This window comes from Schistocerca gregaria, chromosome X (genome assembly GCF_023897955.1).
Source record: "Schistocerca gregaria isolate iqSchGreg1 chromosome X, iqSchGreg1.2, whole genome shotgun sequence".
Taxonomy (NCBI): Eukaryota; Metazoa; Arthropoda; class Insecta; order Orthoptera; family Acrididae; genus Schistocerca; species Schistocerca gregaria.
In genome coordinates this window covers 478862818-478881640 of record NC_064931.1, presented here as the reverse complement: position 1 = coordinate 478881640, position 18823 = coordinate 478862818, and the positions used below count along the sequence as shown (strand labels likewise).

The window sequence follows — 18823 nt, the reverse complement described above, 5'->3', positions numbered from 1 at the left end:
AACATATTTTGGTTAGTATCATAGCAAGTGAAAGCAACAAAAACCAAAATGCTTTCTATTAAATTGTAAGAGCCATGTAACTGATAAAAATTTTTTAAAAAATTTTCTAATTAAAATTGGCAATCTTCTGTGAACCAAGCTCACTCAAAATTTAAGATCATTGTGGAGTAAATTTCTATAATTTCCAATAAAAAATAGAAAAACATGATTAGGTAAATAGTTATTAAATGAAAATTGATGACTAACAAAGACTGATAGAATTAAACAAAGAAAAATAAAGAAAAAACATGAAGGCAGTTATGAATTACAGAAGACTGTTGATTTTGTATCCCCCTTTAGCACAGTAGTAATTTCAGAGTACATTACAGCAAATTTGCTATGCCTCCCAGTGCACTCCTATTCTTAAAACTCCTTAAGGTCCCAAGGTCCCTCATCCCCACCCCCATGAACCATGGACCTTGCCGCTGGTGGGGAGGATTGTGTGCCTCAGTGACACAGATAGCCGTACCGTAGGTGCAACCACAGTGGAGGCGCATCTGTTGAGAGGCCAGACAAACATGTGGTTCATGAAGAGGGGCAGCAGCCTGTTCGGTAGTTACAAGGGCAACAGTCTGGATGATTGACTGATCTGACCTTGTAACACTAACCAAAATGGCCTTGCTGTGCTGGTATTGCGAACGGCTGAAAGCAAGGGGAAACTACAGCCGTAATTTTTCCTCAGGGCATGCAGCTTTACTGTATAGTTAAATGATGATGGTGTCCTCTTGGGTAAAATAATCCGGAGGTAAAATAGTCCCCCATTCAAATCTTTGGGCTGGGACTACTCAGGAGGATGTTGTTATCAGGAGAAAGAAAACTGGCGTTCTACGGATAAGAGCGTGGAATATCAGATATCTTAATCAGGCATGTAGGTTAGAAGGGGAAATGGATAGATTAAAGTTAGATATAGTGGGAATTAGTGAAGTTCGGTGGCATGAGGAACAAGACTTCTGGTCAGGTGAATACAAGGTTATAAATACAAAAACAAATAGGGGTAATGCAGGAGTAGGTTTAATAATGAATAAAAAATAGGAGTGCAGGTAAGCTACTACAAACAGCATAGTGAACACACTATTGTGGCCAACATAGACACGAGCCCATGCGTACCATAGTAGTAAAAGTTTATATGCCAACTAGCTCTGCAGATGACGAAGACATTGATGAAATGTATGGTGAGATAAAAGAAATTATTGAGATAGCAAAGGGAGACAAAAATATAGTAGTCATGGGCGACTGGAATTCAATTGTAGGAAAAGGAAGGGAAGGTAATGTAGTAGGTGAATATGGAATGGGGGTATAGAGTAAAAGAGGAAACTGCCTGGTAGACTTTTGCACAGAGCACAACTTAATCATAGCTAACACTTGGTGCAAGAACCATGAAAGAAGGTTGCATACATCGAAGAAGCCTGAAGATACTGGAAAATTAAAGGAGACCTTTGGAGAAAAGAGAACGAGTTGTATGAATATCAAGAGCTCAGATGGAAACCCAGTTCTAAGCAAAGAAGGGAAAGCAGAAAGGTGGAAGGAGTATATAGAGGGTCTATACAAGGGTGATGTACTCGAGGATAATATTATGGAAGGGGAAGAGAATGTAGATGAAAATGAAGTGGAGATATGATACTGCCTCAAGAGTTTGACAGAGCGCTGAAAGACCTAACTCAAAACAATGCCCTGGGAGTAGACAACATTCCATATATCTACTGAGAGCCTTGGGAGAGCAGGGCCTAACAAAACTCTACCATCTGGTGAGAAAGATGTATGAGACAGGTAAATACCCTCAGACGTCAAGAAGAATATAATAATTCCAATCCCAAAGAAAGAAGGTGTTGACAGATGTTAAAATTACCGAACTATCAGTTTAATAAGCCGCAGATGCAAAATACTAACACAAATTATTTACAGACTAATGGAAAACCTGGTAGAAGCCGACCTTGGGGAAGATCAGTTTGGATTCTGTAAAAATGTTGGAAAACTTGAGACAATACTGACTCAATGACTTATTTTAGAAGATAGATTAAGGAAAGGCAAACTTACGTTTCTTGCATTTTTAGACTTAGAGAAAGCTTTTGACAATGTTGACTGGAATACTCTCTTTCAAATTCTGAAGGTGGCAGGAGCACAATACAGGAAGCAAAAGGCTATTTACAATTTGTACAGAAACCAGAAGGCAGTTAGAAGAGTTGAGGGGCATGAAAGGAAAGCAGTGGTTGGGAAGGGAGTGAGACAGGTTTGTAGCCTATCCCCAATGTTATTCAATCTGTATACTGAGCAAGCAGTAAAGAAAACAAAATTCATAGTAGGAATTAAAAACCATGGAGAAGAAATAAAAACTTTGAGGTTCGCCGATGACATTGTAATTGAATGGACAGTGTCTTGAAAGGAGGACATAAGATGAACATTAACAAAAGCAAAATGAGGATAATGGAATGTAGTCGAATTAAGTTGGGTGATGCTGAGGGAATTACATTAGGTAATGAGACACTTAAAGTAGTGAAGAAGTTTTGCTATTTGAGGAGCAAAATAACTGATGATGGTCGAAGTACAGAAGATACAAAATGTAGACAGGTTGGCAAGGAAAGAATTTCTGAAGAAGAGAAATTTGTTAACATCGAGTATAGATTTAAGTGTCAGGAAGTCATTTCTGAAAGTATTTGTATGGAGTGTAGCCATGTATGGAAGTGAAACATGGAAGATAACTTGTTGAGACAAGAAGAAAATAGATGCTTTCGAAATGTGGTGCAACAGGAGAATGCTGAAGATTAGATGAATAGATCACATAACTAATGAGAAGGTACTGGATAGAATTGGGGAGAAGAGAAATTTGTGGCACAACTTGACTAGAAGAAGGGATCAGTTGGTAGGACACATTCTGAGGCATCAAGGGATCACCAATTTAGTACTGGAGGGCAGCGTGGCGGGTGAAAATTGTAGAGGGAGACAAAGAGTTGAATACACTAAACAGATTCAGAAGGATGTAGGTTGGAGTAGGTACTGGGAGATGAAGAAGCTTGCACAGGATAGAATAGCATGGAGAGCTGCATCAAACCAGTCTCAGGACTGAAGACATCAACAACAACAACAACAACAACAACAACAACAACAACAGTGTCCTTCTCAGTTTCCAGTCTTTTCAGGCACAATCTGGGAAAGTCTGGTGGTGCAAAAGACAGACCATCATCAGAAGAAGCATAAGTTAATTGTTCTAGTATGCATCCCATTTTATGTTTGAAGTGAGATATGTATCTGGAAGAGAGAAAGTTTCAATTAATTAGAGAAGCTACCCTTCCCCATTTTCTAAAGCAAGAAAGTCATGAAGAAATTTGCAGTCAGCTTCATTCGCCATTTCCTCTGTTATTGTAGATTGGGAGTTTACAAAACAGCAGAGCTTCAAATTTAACAGTTACAGAGTTATGTGTGTCCCTTCTGTATGTATCTGTTAGTGGTAGTGGGTTTCCTATGTATGTTTTCTTTAACAAAACACACAATCAGGATGCCAAATCCAAGTCAAAATCCAAATACTGAGGTAACATCTGTATTTGGATATCAGTGTAACATAAGGTTCAATGGGAAGATACAAATTGCTGACCCAGCCACTGTGCTAGATATGTATTTCCTGTAACAGACCAATATCCATCTGCATCTGGCAATTTTGCTATGACAATTAGTCACAGCCACTGTATGTGGAAATATCAGTTACACAGATGCCAATGCCACCATTGTTAGTTGGAATATTGATCAAGTGATGGTATATTAGAACAATAACAGATTATTGATATTGTACTTTTTTTGCTTAGGTACTGTTTATCATTGTGTAAGAGATTGTCAATGATTCATCACTAATTTAGACTCTTGAAATACAGTCAGTATTCAATTTGCAATACATAATGATATTGCTAGCCATGAGAGCTATTCACATGGTATATCTGTATCTGTCCACACAGGTATAAAGGAAAATGGGAACACAGTCCTCAATCCTATGTATTTTGACACAGTCAAGATAACACCTAGCATGGATTGTGCAGAAATATTGCACCGTGCACGCCAGAAGGAGATTAACCTCAGAGTATATGATGATGAAATGGTGAGTACTTTCATGTTCAACTTTTCTTTTTACTATGTTTTAATGCCATCTCTAATGGCCACATTGTCAATGTGACATTAAATTCTAATCACCCTTCCTCCTTTTATGTTTTAATGTAAATTTAGAGGGCAATCACTGATTGTAATTAGACCCGAAAAGTTAGCCAAGAGCGTTAATGCGCTGCTTCGTGGACTTGGGTAGGCACGCCAGCCTGGAATGGAATCTGCCTGGAGGATTTACGATGACAGTCAGTGTGCCGGCCAGCCTGGATGTGGTTTTTAGGTGGTTTTCTACACCCCCCTAGGTGAATACCGGGCTGGTCCCCATGTCCCATCTCAGTTACATGGCTCGCAGACATCTGAACACTTTCGCGTTATTCCATGGATTCCACTAGTCGCAGACAGTTGGGGTACACACCACACTGTGTGGCAGCAGGAAGGGCTTTCGGTGACCCCTTCGGTCACACCTGGCCAAATCCAGTTAACCATGCTGACCCTGCATACCTGTGGTGGGACAAAGGCACAAGCGAAAGAAAAATCACTGATTGTAATTAGAATTTATGATTCATTTTGCAATATAATAATGTACAATATCTGTATACTGCACATAAGTCATATAATTCATGTCCAAAAATAACTAAGAGCAGTGCATGTTGTCATGGGTTCATTCAGCTGACACTACAGAAAGCACTTTCAGCATCACAGAGAGATTTACCATTGAAATTTATGAAGAGTACATTCCAAAATGTGTTGGGCAATTAATTACTTATTCCTCCGTACATCTTGTGAAGTGACCATGATGGAAAAATCAAAGAAATTCAAGCACACAAAGAGGCTTACTGACAGGTGCTCTTCCCAAGCACCATCTGTGATTGGAACAAAGTGTAATGCAACGACATGGAGTTACTCTATTTGCTACCATTCTACTCCTTTAGATAACTAATTTTTCCCCTTTTAATTGTCAAACTAGTAGCAGACGTGTCAAAATTCATATAAAGGTAGTAAGGTACAGGTAAAGATCTGTATTCTGGCTCTAAACAGGCCAATCAGGCCTGACTGACCATCATGTCATCTTTTCCCATGGCATCATTGGATACAGTATGGAGGTGCATGTGGTCAGCACACCACTCTCCCAGTCATTGTCAGGTTTAGTAACCTTGTAACTGTTACTAATCTGTTGAGAAGCTCCTCAGTTAGCCTTTTGAGGCTGAGTACACCCCATACAATTTCTCCCACCAGGAAAAATCCCTCGCAATGCTGAGAATCGAACCCGGCTCCCCTACATGGCAAACAAGCGCGCTGACCACCCTGCTATGGAGGCGGACCTATCTCAGCAATACATCATTAAAATTCGTATTTCACTAGATTATTTGAGTGCTGCTAATTCCAATAGAATAGGCAGTTCTAAATAAAACATTTTGTTAAAGGTAAATTTGTAACTGAAATTTGTTTACATGCCATGAGGTCGTGAAAATGTGATGAACTAATAACTGTTCATTCATAAAAATGCATAGCTCTTTGGAGACCCTTAATTTCAATCTTACCAGTAAACTGTTCACTTTCTTCAAAAATTCAGTAACATTTATGGCCTACATAAAAAAACAGATCTTGATGGAGGTGGCCTGTAGATGGCTAACGTCCATAGGTGTTGTTTGACTGACTGTTACGTCTCAAGGAGGAGGCTTCCCATATGGACGGAAGTGTCCCCAATGATAACAGGTCAAGATGACAGGAGACGTGGGGGTCGAATCTGCTGGGGCCCCTTGCACCAATGTGCCCATTGCGGCAAGTCTGGTTGTTATAACAGGAGACATGGACGATGTGTCCACGTCTGTAGGAGAAGGAGGCAATTAGAGTTGCTCAGACAGATGATGGTCATCTGGTTCCTGCATGGGCACGTCTCCTGGTGGCGTCAGTTTTGTGCTGGCACTAATATGATGGTGAGAGTACTGCTTTGTGAGTAATGAGATATTCCAGTATCCTGAGTCTCAGGTAGAGCCAAAGCTGGTGTAGCAGCGTCTGGAACAGGCGTTGCTGGCACACTAGCCCAAAGCTGGTCTGAATGACGCACTGCAACACCCGTGTCCATCTGGATTTCATACAGGCATTGGCCACAGCTTCTTAAGATGTGCATTTTCGAGGACGATGGTTCTATCCCACGTTCGGCCATCCTGATTTAGGTTTTCTGTGATTTCCCTAGATCACTCCAGGCAAATGCTGGGATGGTTCTTTTGAAAGGGCACGGCCAACTTCCTTCCCCATCCTTCCCTAATCCGAGCTTGTGCTCCGTCTCTAATGACCTTGCTGTCGACGGGACGTTCAACACCAACCTCCTCCTCCTTCCTCCTTCCTCCTTCCTCCTTCCTCCTTCCTCCTTCCTCCTTCCTCCTTCCTCCTTCCTCCTTCCTCCTTCCTCCTTCCTCCTTCCTCCTCTTCCTCTTCCTCTTCCTCTTCCTCCTCTTCCTCTTCTTCCTCCTCTTCCTCTTCTTCCTCCTCTTCCTCTTCCTCCTCCTCCTCTTCCTCTTCCTCCTCCTCCTCTTCCTCTTCCTCCTCCTCCTCTTCCTCTTCCTCCTCCTCCTCTTCCTCTTCCTCCTCCTCCTCCTCTTCTTCCTCCTCCTCCTCCTCCTCCTCCTCCTCTGCGGCCAGGACTCCATTTTGGCCGCCTGCCATATCCCCTTACCCATACAAGGTCGTTGGCGGTGAACTGGCCAAGCGAAGGCACCTGCGGCCGTGAGGTGGAAGGCCGCAGAAGATGAAATAGCGTGCGGGGCTGTCGGCCATGTAAGAGCTCAGCCAGGCTGTGGTCGCCCATGGGGGTGAAACGGTAAGAAGCCAGAAATTGGAGAAGCGCATCATCAGCAGCATAAGAAGTCAGGAGTTTCCTCATCTGAACCTTAAATGTGCATACCAGTCGTTGAGCCTCACCGTTTGACTGTGGATGGAATGGAGGGGCTGTGACATGCATGACACCGTGACGGGCACAAAAATCTCCCATATCGGAAGAGGCAAATTGTGGACCATTATCAGTAACAAGAGTAGAGGGAAGGCCTTCCAAAGAGAAAATGCGAGCTAGAGCATTGGTGGTTGCCATGGTGGTAGGCGACGTGCAACGGACAATGAAAGTAAAGTTAGAGTATGCATCAATAACGAGAAGCCAATAAGTACCTAAAAAAGGTCCCGCGAAGTCAGCATGAATACGCTCCCAGGACTTATCAGGCGAAGGCCACGATGACAAAGATGACTTCGGGGTAGCGGTCTGTGATGCACAAGGGCCGTAGGCAGCGACCATGTGTGCGATTTCAGAGTCGATGCCTGGACAGTACACATGACGGCGCACCAGAGATTTTGTGCGAGAGAGACCCCAGTGCCCTTGGTGAAGGAGGCACAAGACCGAAGCATGCAAAGATGCAGGTACCACAAAATGCAGCAAAGCATTTTCGGTGGAAAGGAGGATAACACCATCCCTAGCCGTGAGGCGGTAACGCAAAGCTTACTAGTTCCACAATGGATCAGAAGTCTTACTGGATGGATGATCTGGCCAACCCTTCTGAATACAGTGTAAAACCTGGGAGAGGGTAGGGTCAGAACCCGTAGCAGCCACCAGCTGGTATCCAGTGATGGGGAACCCGTCCACAACCCGCTGCTCGGCAACATCCAGGTGGAAACACAAAAGTTCATCCCTATCGAATGCCAGATCAGGACCCATGGGAAGGCGAGACAGTGCATCAGCATTTGCATGTTGAGCCATCGGCTGGAAATGAGTCTCATAACTGAAATGAGACAAGTAAAGAGCCCAACACTGGAGGCGGTGTGCAGCCCTTGTCGGAAGGTGACGTTGATGGATGAAACAAGGAAACAAGTGGTTTGTGATCCATAACAAGTTGAAATTTGTATCCATAGAGAAAAACACCAAACTTAAGAAGAGTATAAATAATGGCCAAAGCTTCTTTTTCAATTTGAGAATACTTTTGTTGGGTTTCTGTGAGCATTTTGGAGGCATAAGCAATGGGTTGTTCAGAACTGTCAGAAAAATGGTGCACAAGGACTGCACCGACCCCGTATTGAGAGGCGTCCGTGGCAAGAACAAGATGTTGGCCAGGTCGATAAGTAGCCAGGCATGGGGCCTGTTTCAGCATAGTCTTCAATTTCTGGAAAGCCGCATCGCATGACGCGGAGCAGTGAAAAGCCACGTTTTTATGCAACAGGCGATGCAACGGCTGAGCCACTGAAGCAGCAGACTATAAAAACTTGTGATAGTGTGCTATTTTCCCCAAGAAGGCCTGCAGTTCCTTAACAGAAGTAGGGCGAGGAAGGGCATCGATCACAGCGACAGTTTGCTGAAGCGGACAAATACCATCCCGAGAATGTTGAAACCCCATTTTGATTTCTGAAGATAACACTTAAGACCGGCAGTCTGTAAGACATGAAAAAGTGTGCGGAGATTTTGAAGATGTTCGTCAGTGGCGGAGCCAGTGACAACAATGTCGTCCTGGTAATTTATTCATCCAGGGACAGTGAGCAATAATTGTTCCAAGAATCGCTGAAAGAGAGCAGGGGCGCTGGCAACCCCGAATGGCAATCGTTGGTATTGATAGAGCCCAAAAGGCGTGTTAAGGACCAGAAACTGCCAGGAAGCAGCATTGAGAAGAAGTTGATGATAAGCTTCTGACAGGTCAAGTTTAGAAAAATACTGGCCTCCAGCAAGATTAGTGAACAGTTCTTCAGGTCGAGCCATAGGGTAAGTGTCGATAAGGCATTGAGCATTTACAGTGGTTTTGAAATCGCCACACAGACTAATATCACCATTTGGCTTAGCAACAATGATGACAGGAGAGGACCACTCACTGAAAGTGACAGGAAGCAAGACCCCTGAAGCAGTGAGACGATCCAGCTCCCATTTGACCTGATCACAAAGGGCCACAGGAATGGGCCAAGCCCGAAAAAACATAGGCCGAGAAGTAGGTTTGAGCGTGATATGAGCTTCAAAGTCGTTTGCACGGCCTAACCCAGGAGAAAAAAGGGACGATAATGTCGTCAACAAGGAATCCAATTGAGCATAAGGAATAGCATCAGAGACGATATTGAAAGAGTCATCTATGGAGAACCCAAAAACACGAAAGGCATCGAAACCAAAAAAATTCTCCGCATTACTATGTAGTCCAGTCAAATAGTAGATATACCTTGCAAAAGGTGGGGTAGAAGAGTTTATTTTTTTAACTCGTTCATATGGTTGGAAAGATTAGAAAACAAAGTTTTGCCAACAAAATTTCGCTTGGGAAAACCTTCTGCAGTCAAAAAACTTGGAAAATTTCGGCCTTTTTTCAGTTTTTTCAAAATATGTTTTTTTGCTTCTATCGCTTTAATGTCCATTTTCTTTTTTAAAGAGCACAAAATTATCTATAAATTTGATTCTTGCCATTGTTTTCTACTCCCAATATCTAAGGTGCTACTGCTCCTCAAAAAAATACCAATTTTTCAAATTTTGGGCATAGTGGCTAGGTACCTTATTTTTGAACACTATTTTTTCAGTTTCTGTTTGTGTAGTATAAATACATTATACATCATGTTATATGTTGGAATTTACTACCTCACTTTCAGGTATTAAATTTATCTGTATGCAACATGAGGATTGCTGGGCACCCAACTATTGTGATTCTTACATCACTACCTGAAGTTCACTATGGGCCAACTCAGCCCTGGTATTTGTTAAACCATAAATATAAAAATAGATCATTAAGACACACACACACACACACACACACACACACACACACACACACACACACACACACACACACACACACACACACCCAGCCCCATTTCTCTGGAGGTTTCTAGTATCGCATCCAACTTTGGACTTGTTGGTAAGTCCACAACGAATTATGTTGTGCAGCATCTTGTGTAGGTGGCAACCGTGCAAGATTCAGTTTGCTTTTTGCGGCAGATTTGGTGAATAGCTGGTACCGCAAATGGTCTAGTGTGTGGGAACTGCTGACACCTCCACTGTACAATGCGACAGTAACCTGTTCTCCTGCTGTTATTATTTCTTCACAGGTAACATGTGGTTTATTGGAAGTGCAAAGCACTGAGGTTAGGTGTTCATTTTCACAACAATATTGCAGCACTTAATTTTTCCTTGACCAAAAGAAGCGGATGTTGTATCACATCCGCTAAAGGCGTGATTGAACAGAATATATTCACTGTCAAACTTGTAAGATGCAGTGGAAAACCACTTGTCTTCTGCATTTCCCCTTCCTGGCTTTAAGAAAAATAAGTTTTCAATGCCTTGCCCCAAACCGGTCATGAACACAAGCAGGTAAACATCTTCTCCTACAATGACAACACTTCCAAAATCTTTGGTTCTTGAAATGGCAGATGTTACAATCATAACGTGAGCATCTTCTTGTGCCTGGTGCACTTCAATGCTACACTCCAGAAATTCCTTTTTAAGAAGTGTGATCAAACGCATCTTGTTTTGTTCATTCTACAACAACTTGTCCTGTGGGACTTGGTTCACCATCTCTGATTCAACCACAACGTCAACCGAAGAATGTTTTTTGGACCTACGAATCCTCTCAGCACTATTTGTGCTACATTTGTCTCCCTCACATCGATACCCATCAAATACAGTAGCAAATTGAGATCCAAATTGACGTTGCAGGGAAGAAACATAGCTTTGGGCTATTGACTTGAAGCAAAAATTTAGAGTCCAAGTCACACTCTGTATAAGGTACCCTCCGTCAATGACAAAAAATTTACTCGGTCCATCTGACTTCACACCTTCCACTGGAACGAAGGCATTATAGAATGAAGATTTTGTTTCTTTTTGCATGCCTTTTTCTGAGAATAGGGACATTGGGTAAGGAGCAAGTTCATATTTCAGAAAGTCTTTTAACTCTTCTTCACTTTGTTTCATTAAACAAATCCTTTGGAAAAGAGTTAAGAATCAACAGGAGTAATTTTAGTGCTCCCAGCTTTTACAGAATTGAACGCGGAAAGGAGAGTCGCAACTTTATCTTTTCTACGGAACTTTACATCATGGAAATTGTCACCAACTATTCTTTTCATGCCTTTTTCCCCTCTTCGTGACACATATGACAATTAACATCCTCCGTACCGACAACACCACTGCTGATAGACATTATAAAATCACTTTCAGGGAAGGGAGGGTGCACTGAAAAACAATCATGCAGCTTACGCAAGTCTATGCCATCTCATTCAATGCGACAACTTCTTGCACCTACAATCTGTTCTGATGTTACTGCGCTCACTTCGCAATATGACTGAATTTCTTCACAAATGTTCTGCATGTGAATCATATCCAATGTCCATCTGGTTAATACACTATCCGTAATTCATCGGCCAAAAGTCAGTCCTCCAGAACTCTTCATGATTCTCATCAATGTTTGTTCTATAGTCATGTCAGAAGGAACCCCTGACCAATACTTTTCTGATCGCCGGATTGTAAAATGTCCTTTCGTTGTGAACTTCTCATATTCTGATAAATTCATTTTTTCCTCGAGTCTCAACATATCCTCTAAGTAGAGGTGGCCACTTTTTCTTATAAACATCAATCAACTGTAAAAAATGTACGGCACCTGCATGCAATTGTATTACATATTGTAACACAAATAAACTTCACGCAATCTGACGCGAATGTGTGTGTAGTTACTGAGTATGGTGCTGTTTGTCCTGGCCCTGTAGCAGAGTGAGATCATAAATTCCAATGAATAACATGATTAGTAATATGTTTATACTACACAAATAGAAACTGAAATAACAGTGTTCAAAAATTAGGTAATTTGCCACTTTGCTCGAAATTTGAAAAATTGGTATTTTTTGACGCACTGTAACGCCTTAGATACTGGGAGTAGAAAAAAATGGTAATAATCAAATTTGCAGAGAATTTTGTGCTCTTTAAAAAAGAAAATAGACATCAAAGCGATAGGAGCCAATGAAACTGAAATATTTTGAAAAAACTGAAAAAAGTCAGAAATTTTCGAAGTTTTTTTGACTGCAGAAAGTTTTCCCAAGAGAAATTTTGTTGGCAAAACTTGGTTTTCTAACCTTTCCAACAATATGAACGAGTTAAAAAAATAAAATCTTCTACCCTACCTTTTGCAAGGTACAGGCTTTTTTTCTGATAGTTTCACTGGACTATATGGTCGGCCACAGATATGGGAACAGTGCGAACAACAGATTTGTAAGATACCTCAGCATCAAATTGTCCCAAGAGAGAAATTTTCTGTTTATTGTAAGTCTGTAATTGCCTAGTGATAGGTGACAAGATTGGAGAACCCAACTGAAGATATGTCTGAGAATTGATGATAGTGGCAGCAGAACCGGTATCCACCTGCATGCGAACATCTCAACCAAGTATTTGGACAGTGAGGAATAACTTCCCTGAAAGGGAAGGAGTACAATTGACAGACAACACAGAAATAGAATCAGTGTCATGTTCATGAACATCATGTATACAGTCGGATTTGCAAACGGATGACACATGAGGCAGTGTAACTGATGGCGCACACAATACATGGACTTCATTCATCCAGTATTTGAGAATGAGAGCATTTCGCAACTTGCAAGAATCTTCACACACAATTTCAAATATTTGTGAAACTTTTCCTCACTGATGCGCCCCCCCCCCCCCCCCCCGCCCGCATACACACACACACACACACACACACACACACACACACACACACACACACACACAAAATGATAGGAAGAAGGTATATTGCTTATTACATTTTCACTGTTCAGACAATAAAACTTAAACATTATAAGATATGACATTGTAATTTGTTACTTCCTTATTACTAACTCTATTCACAACACATTTTGTGGACAGTGCCAGTATCTGCACATAACGTAAATGTACCCCATAGGTCCTGTGACTCAATACAGCCTAATGGCTATTTCTTGATAACTTTGATAGCAGATGAATGAAAGCTCATACACGTTTGGCAAGCTACATCAACTGTCTCTGCATGTCACCCAGTCTTTAGTGGCAATCAGCCATTTCACAACAGAGCTTTTGGTATTTGCCATCCAAAGAAAAGTTATTATTTTATGCAAGTGAGTTTTTTTGTGTCATTCATTCATTAAACTGTTTCTTCAAGTGTTACTTGCCATTTACTTCATGCATCTGTTCTGTTGTAAATCATTTAATCAGTTTTTCCAATACAATAATATTTGTGTACCTATGTGTGTGAAATGTTTTTCTTGTAAGTCGGATCCAATATGGCCTGGTAGGACATACTGAGTATACCCATTATTGATAGGAGGCCATCCTGAGTATACAGTCTACTTTTTATTTATTTTCTGTAGGTTTAACTTCAAGCCATTTTAAGAAACAGTCTCAGTGAAGCAAGGATGATCTAAAAAAAGCTGTAGAAGCCATCATCAAGGAAGAAGAGTCAGACTATAAAGCAGAAAAAGAATTTAGGATTCCATGAAGAACTCTACATTGGTGTGTCAAATTTGGATGCAAAGTCAAAACAAAGTTGGAGTGAAAGTTTACTTTGTCTGAAGAACAAAATCCTGAACTCTGTTGTTGAATAGTAAGTTTGGCAGAAGTGGGCTATCTAATAACAAATAAAATTTTAAGACTACATGTCTACAGATACTGTGAGAAAAGCAGTATTACTCATCTATTTCTGATATTACACAGGTTGCAAGCCACAAATGGTCAAGGAAAATTTTTAAAGGAAAACCCTTCAATTCCTATCAGAAAATCTCAATATTTTAATTCGAATAGAGCACAGAAGTTAAACAATATAGTTATTCAAGACCATTTTCAAAAAGTTAAAATTCTTTTTGAAGGGCCTGTTATTTTTGGAAATCCTGAAAGACTTTCTCCATAGATGAGAGAGAGTGCAGATTGAATTTAGCTAAAGAACCATAAGTGCCCACAAAGAAAGGCACATGCAGTAGACACATAATTGTCAATGAACATGGGGATAATGAAATGGTTGTCTCTTGTGCAACTGCAACAGGAGCAGTAGTTCCTTATTCAAAGGAGAATGCATGGAACCAGATTTTGCTGATGATCTACCTAAAGGATGTGTTTGCTGCTTGTTAGAAAAGTGATCAGTGAGTTTTGTTGAATGGTTACACTGTTCTGGTCATCATAAACCTGTTGGTCAGTGCTTACTGATTTTTTTATATACCTAAAAGCCACTTAGATATTCTAATAGTGGAAATCACAGGCCTGTATGATATAGTTTTATACTGTCTCCCTTCCAATACTATTCATGGACTGCAGCCGCTTGATAAAGAAGTATTTCATTCATTTCAAACAGCACTTGCACCAAGAAGTAATGATGTACTGGAAAAATCATTGTGAGAAAGCAATAACTAAGCAATGCTTTGGAACAATCTTTGTCAACGTTTGTGAAAAATCGATGACCATATCCAATATCACATCTTGGTTTATGGCTACTAGATTGTATCCATATGATCTTAATGCAATTCTGGACATTGCATTAGCACCTAATACAGCTTCTGGATCACAAAGTCCTGCAGCTTCAGAACCTCTGTCAACATCAACATCACAAAAATCAGGAGACACTTCATCTTCAGAGTCTGGGTTTTCAGGTGTTCCAAACATTAATTGGAATGGAACACACACATTGTGTGTGGAGAAGGATGATTCTGTTGAAAAGACTATATTGATAGAGATGGTGATGGAGCTGCTGGTATGAGTACATTTGCTGAGCTACTCCAACATCAAATGAAAAAAGTGCTCTAGCATCCAAGAAAAACTTGCTTTGAACAATAATGGTACCGTTGTGAAGAAATCAATCTTTCCAATGAAAGAGCGAACCAAAATTCCTAGAATACCCTAAATATAGCCAGATCCATCCAAGGAACCAGCCAAAAAGCCAGATTGGTAAACAAGGATGAATCTGGGTTTTTTAAAGTGTGCAAAGAAGATCCAGTAACAGATAATATGTATGTGTTTCATTTGTGGTCATTACATCCATGAGGAATTTGTCAGATTAAAGAAAGAAGAGGGGGTGTTTTAATTCGCAATCTTTGAGGGCAGTGATTAACAAAATGAAACAATATTTTTGTCAGTTCAGAGTCATAAATAACTCATGTAAGTGAATAATGAACCCTTCAGAAACCATGACATTTGCTGAATATGTCCTGGGAAACAATTTTGAGAGACTGAACCATAAAGGTTGCTTAAGTTTTTTCTCCTGTTTTTTACATCTGCATCAATTACAGTCCTTAAAATTAACTTCGTCAAATAACTGAATCAGCTTGTATCAGTTTGTGTTAATAAGTGGAAATCATACTGAAAATCAGATTTCATTACTTTCCAGTACTTGTAATTTGTTATTAAAAGAAGTTGTTATTAAAAGAAGTTGCCACGTTGGGAACACATTGTACTTACTATGCTCCAAACCAATCTTTTTTATACATTATTATGGCTAAACTAAACATTTTACTTGCTCCACATCATACTACTAAATGTCCAATTTGATGTACTTTAGATTGCAACCAACCATCATAATTTACTGCCACTCATAAGAGTATTAAAAAAAAAAAACTTTCTTAGGTAGGCCATATGGGGTACAATTACTTAATCATGAATGTACTTGGAAAATTATATCATTGTGCAACACACAGGTCAGGAGATATGACATCATAAACATTATGCTACCATCTTGCAAACATCTGTTTTTGTCAAGTCTGGTGTTGTCATTAATTTGAGTTCAAGGTTGGAATCTGTTTTAAGACAAAACTAACTTGACTTGATAGTATTGTTTTGAAGGAAAGTGGACTCTTCAGAACAGATTTAATAATAATATACTTATTAACAACTACTTAATAATATTATGAGGCTCCCTATGACTGGTAATCATTAATGTGTGTTAATATGAATAAATGTAAAAGCCTTACAGACTCAAATCAGTGACATTGCCTTAGTTAGTGAACAGTGAGACCTCCAATAAAATCAGTTTCAGAATAAAAGACTTCAGCTCATTGTGTGCCACCAAAGACTTGCAGTGACAAAGCCAGTTTGGTACCATTATAAAAGAAGGGAAATAATAGTGGGATTCCACCTTATACAATAAGGCAGTTTACAGATTCTAGATGTAGGTGTATGATGTACCAAAAGAAGTTACATTATTGCAGACAATAACAATATTTTTCCCTTGCAATTAACATCCAAAGTAATGTTTCAGTTAGTCATAAAATTTGATAGATAAATGTGAGATACAGGTTATTTTTAATTAATTCAGTATTTTTCCATTGCAATTTATGTTTTATCAATTATTTGAGAAAAAATTTTCATTTGTGGTATTTAGCCATAATTAACAGCTTATAATACTTCCCTTTCTGCAAAACAAATCTTAATAAAATGATACAGACATTCTGTCAGTGCTTTATTTATGAAGAAAGTGAGAAAAATAGCATGGGCTAATATAATATTAAAAATGTAAAGTATTGAGAAAAAAAGGTGCAATACAAATATTAGGAATGTTACTTCACCATCAATTTAAAGCACTCTATAGAATTTCCACCTAAATTTTCTTCACCAGTACGCACACGAGTAATTACAATTATAATGCATTTAACTAAAAAAGATAATTTCAATGAAGTGTATATACATTTTTTGGCAACATTTGTGTGATATTTTCATTTGTATGTTAAAATTTCTCACATTAGTATTCTTTTCAGATAGGTGTGTCTCTGGATGAGACAGTAGGGCTTGAAGATATAAATGATTTACTGTGGATCTTTGGGTCCCGATTAACAGCAGAAGAGGTAGGTACTGAATATATTATGCATCTGAATTGCTGTTTATCTGTTTAAGTAAGCTAGTGTTACTACTTCTATTATTATAAAAGTTTAAAAAAATGAATCTGCTTTTTGTGTGCATTAGATACATCATCCACAAAATGTGTATAACTGATTAAGTACTTTTGGAAAAACAGAAAAAAAGAGATTAATCCTGTCAGACATGTTAACTTAGAACATGAATTTTTATTTTATTTGTAACATTAAATTGCATATATGCTCCAAGAAAGAAAAATGAATACATTGACATTTAATTTTATACCTAATGGAAAATATTATCTCCCCTATGCATCTTCAAGTTCACACGGTGTAATGAATGATCCATTAGATCAGGTGTGTAACCACTGAAATTCTATTTCTTTTCCTGATATTTCAGCTGTGTAAGTTTCTGCAATTTCCAGGTGAGCCAACAGACTGAAGCTACAATGCTCATTCTATCCTTTTAAACCCACAGAATATGCCACTGTACATGTGGCCACAGACACACATCCACCAGAGATGTCATTCAGTAGAAAGGAGCTTTGCATAAACTGCATCTGTTGTTAGCTGGTAGAGCAATGCTGGAATATTGATGTGCCATTAGTTTCTGCACTTTAGTGATGTCTTAGGCATTTTATGAAGGACAGTGTTAGATTCCATGCTTTGTAGAGGCTGAAACCAGTATCTGTTAATTACATTCTATACGAAACAGATTTCTACTGTTTCTTCCATCCCTTAGCCCGAAAAAGATGAAGTATAGCTTCTACATTGTCATACTGCAAAAATAGGGTGACTGGTGTTGAAGAAGTGCTCTGCCACAGCTTATTTATGGGGGTGTAAGAGCCAGGTGCACCTTTGGTGTTCCATGCAGCCTCATGGACTGTACTTGTCATCTGCCTGATGTATGATAGTCCACACTCATAGTGGAGCTTTTAAACTCCAGCCTTTATAGCATCAAGTCATCTTTGATGAAACCCAAAATTCCTGCTGCTTAGGTGGAGGGTGAAAGATCTGTTTCATTTTATGCTTGGTAAGGATACAAACATTATTTTTCCCACAGTACAATTTTATATGAGCCAGACACTGATAAACTGTATATTCCACTATCTTTGCACCAAACCAAATCATCCTAGAATGAAACATGTTCTAGATTTTCAATTTTCATTATAAATTGATTATAAATTTCCATGGATGATATTTATGTACTTTAAAAATTACTGCGATTTATCATGAGAACAACATTACCAACATGTTGTCAATATATCTTGAAAATACTGAGCACTTCAAACTAGTAGATTCCAGTGCCTTTTCCTCAAAGTCCTCCATACACAGATTGGCCACCAAGGGCAACAAGTTCAAAAATTTTGTTGTTAAATAAAAACTAAGTTGAGGTGAAAACATATTTGAATAATGTTGTAGCCTCTTTATCAAAAGTTTTGCCAATATTACATAAAGATAATGAAAGGGGAACCTTGGTGAATAAGGAAACTACGTCAAAGCTAATAAATCAAAACTGTTTGGACTGAGTGATTTTTAGTTCACTGATAAAATTTGCAGAGTTATGAAGATAATGAGCACACTTTCCTGTGAGAGGTCTTAATAAAGAGGACACATAGTTGGCATTGTTGTAATTTGCAGACACATTGTTGATCACTACTGGTCACAGAGGAACATCTTTCATATGGATTTTTGGGGGCCCATAAAGCCACAGCACTTGGTTTCAAACTTCACACAGCCTACACAGGAAAAGAAGATGTGTTGAAAAGGAAACAGTTTTTGTTATTGCCTCATGCTTTCACTCAGTAAACTATACATCTTATAAACTATACATCTTACCACGATAGTCATCACAAAACAATAAAGCAGTAGTATTAACTTTATCAGCTGGAAGAACCACTGTTACAGT

At 39.4% G+C, this 18823-nt stretch overlaps 1 protein-coding gene across 1 annotated transcript in view; it reads left to right on the top strand.

Annotated features, from left to right (window-relative positions):
- The window catches only part of LOC126298909 (glycine dehydrogenase (decarboxylating), mitochondrial), a 304299-nt gene that overhangs the window by 184811 nt on the left and 100665 nt on the right, over positions 1–18823 (top strand). Inside the window, exons 8-9 of the mRNA XM_049990452.1 lie at positions 3981–4120; positions 16819–16905. Of these exons, the coding sequence (XP_049846409.1) occupies positions 3981–4120; positions 16819–16905 (227 nt within the window). The remainder of the gene's footprint in view (positions 1–3980; positions 4121–16818; positions 16906–18823) is intronic.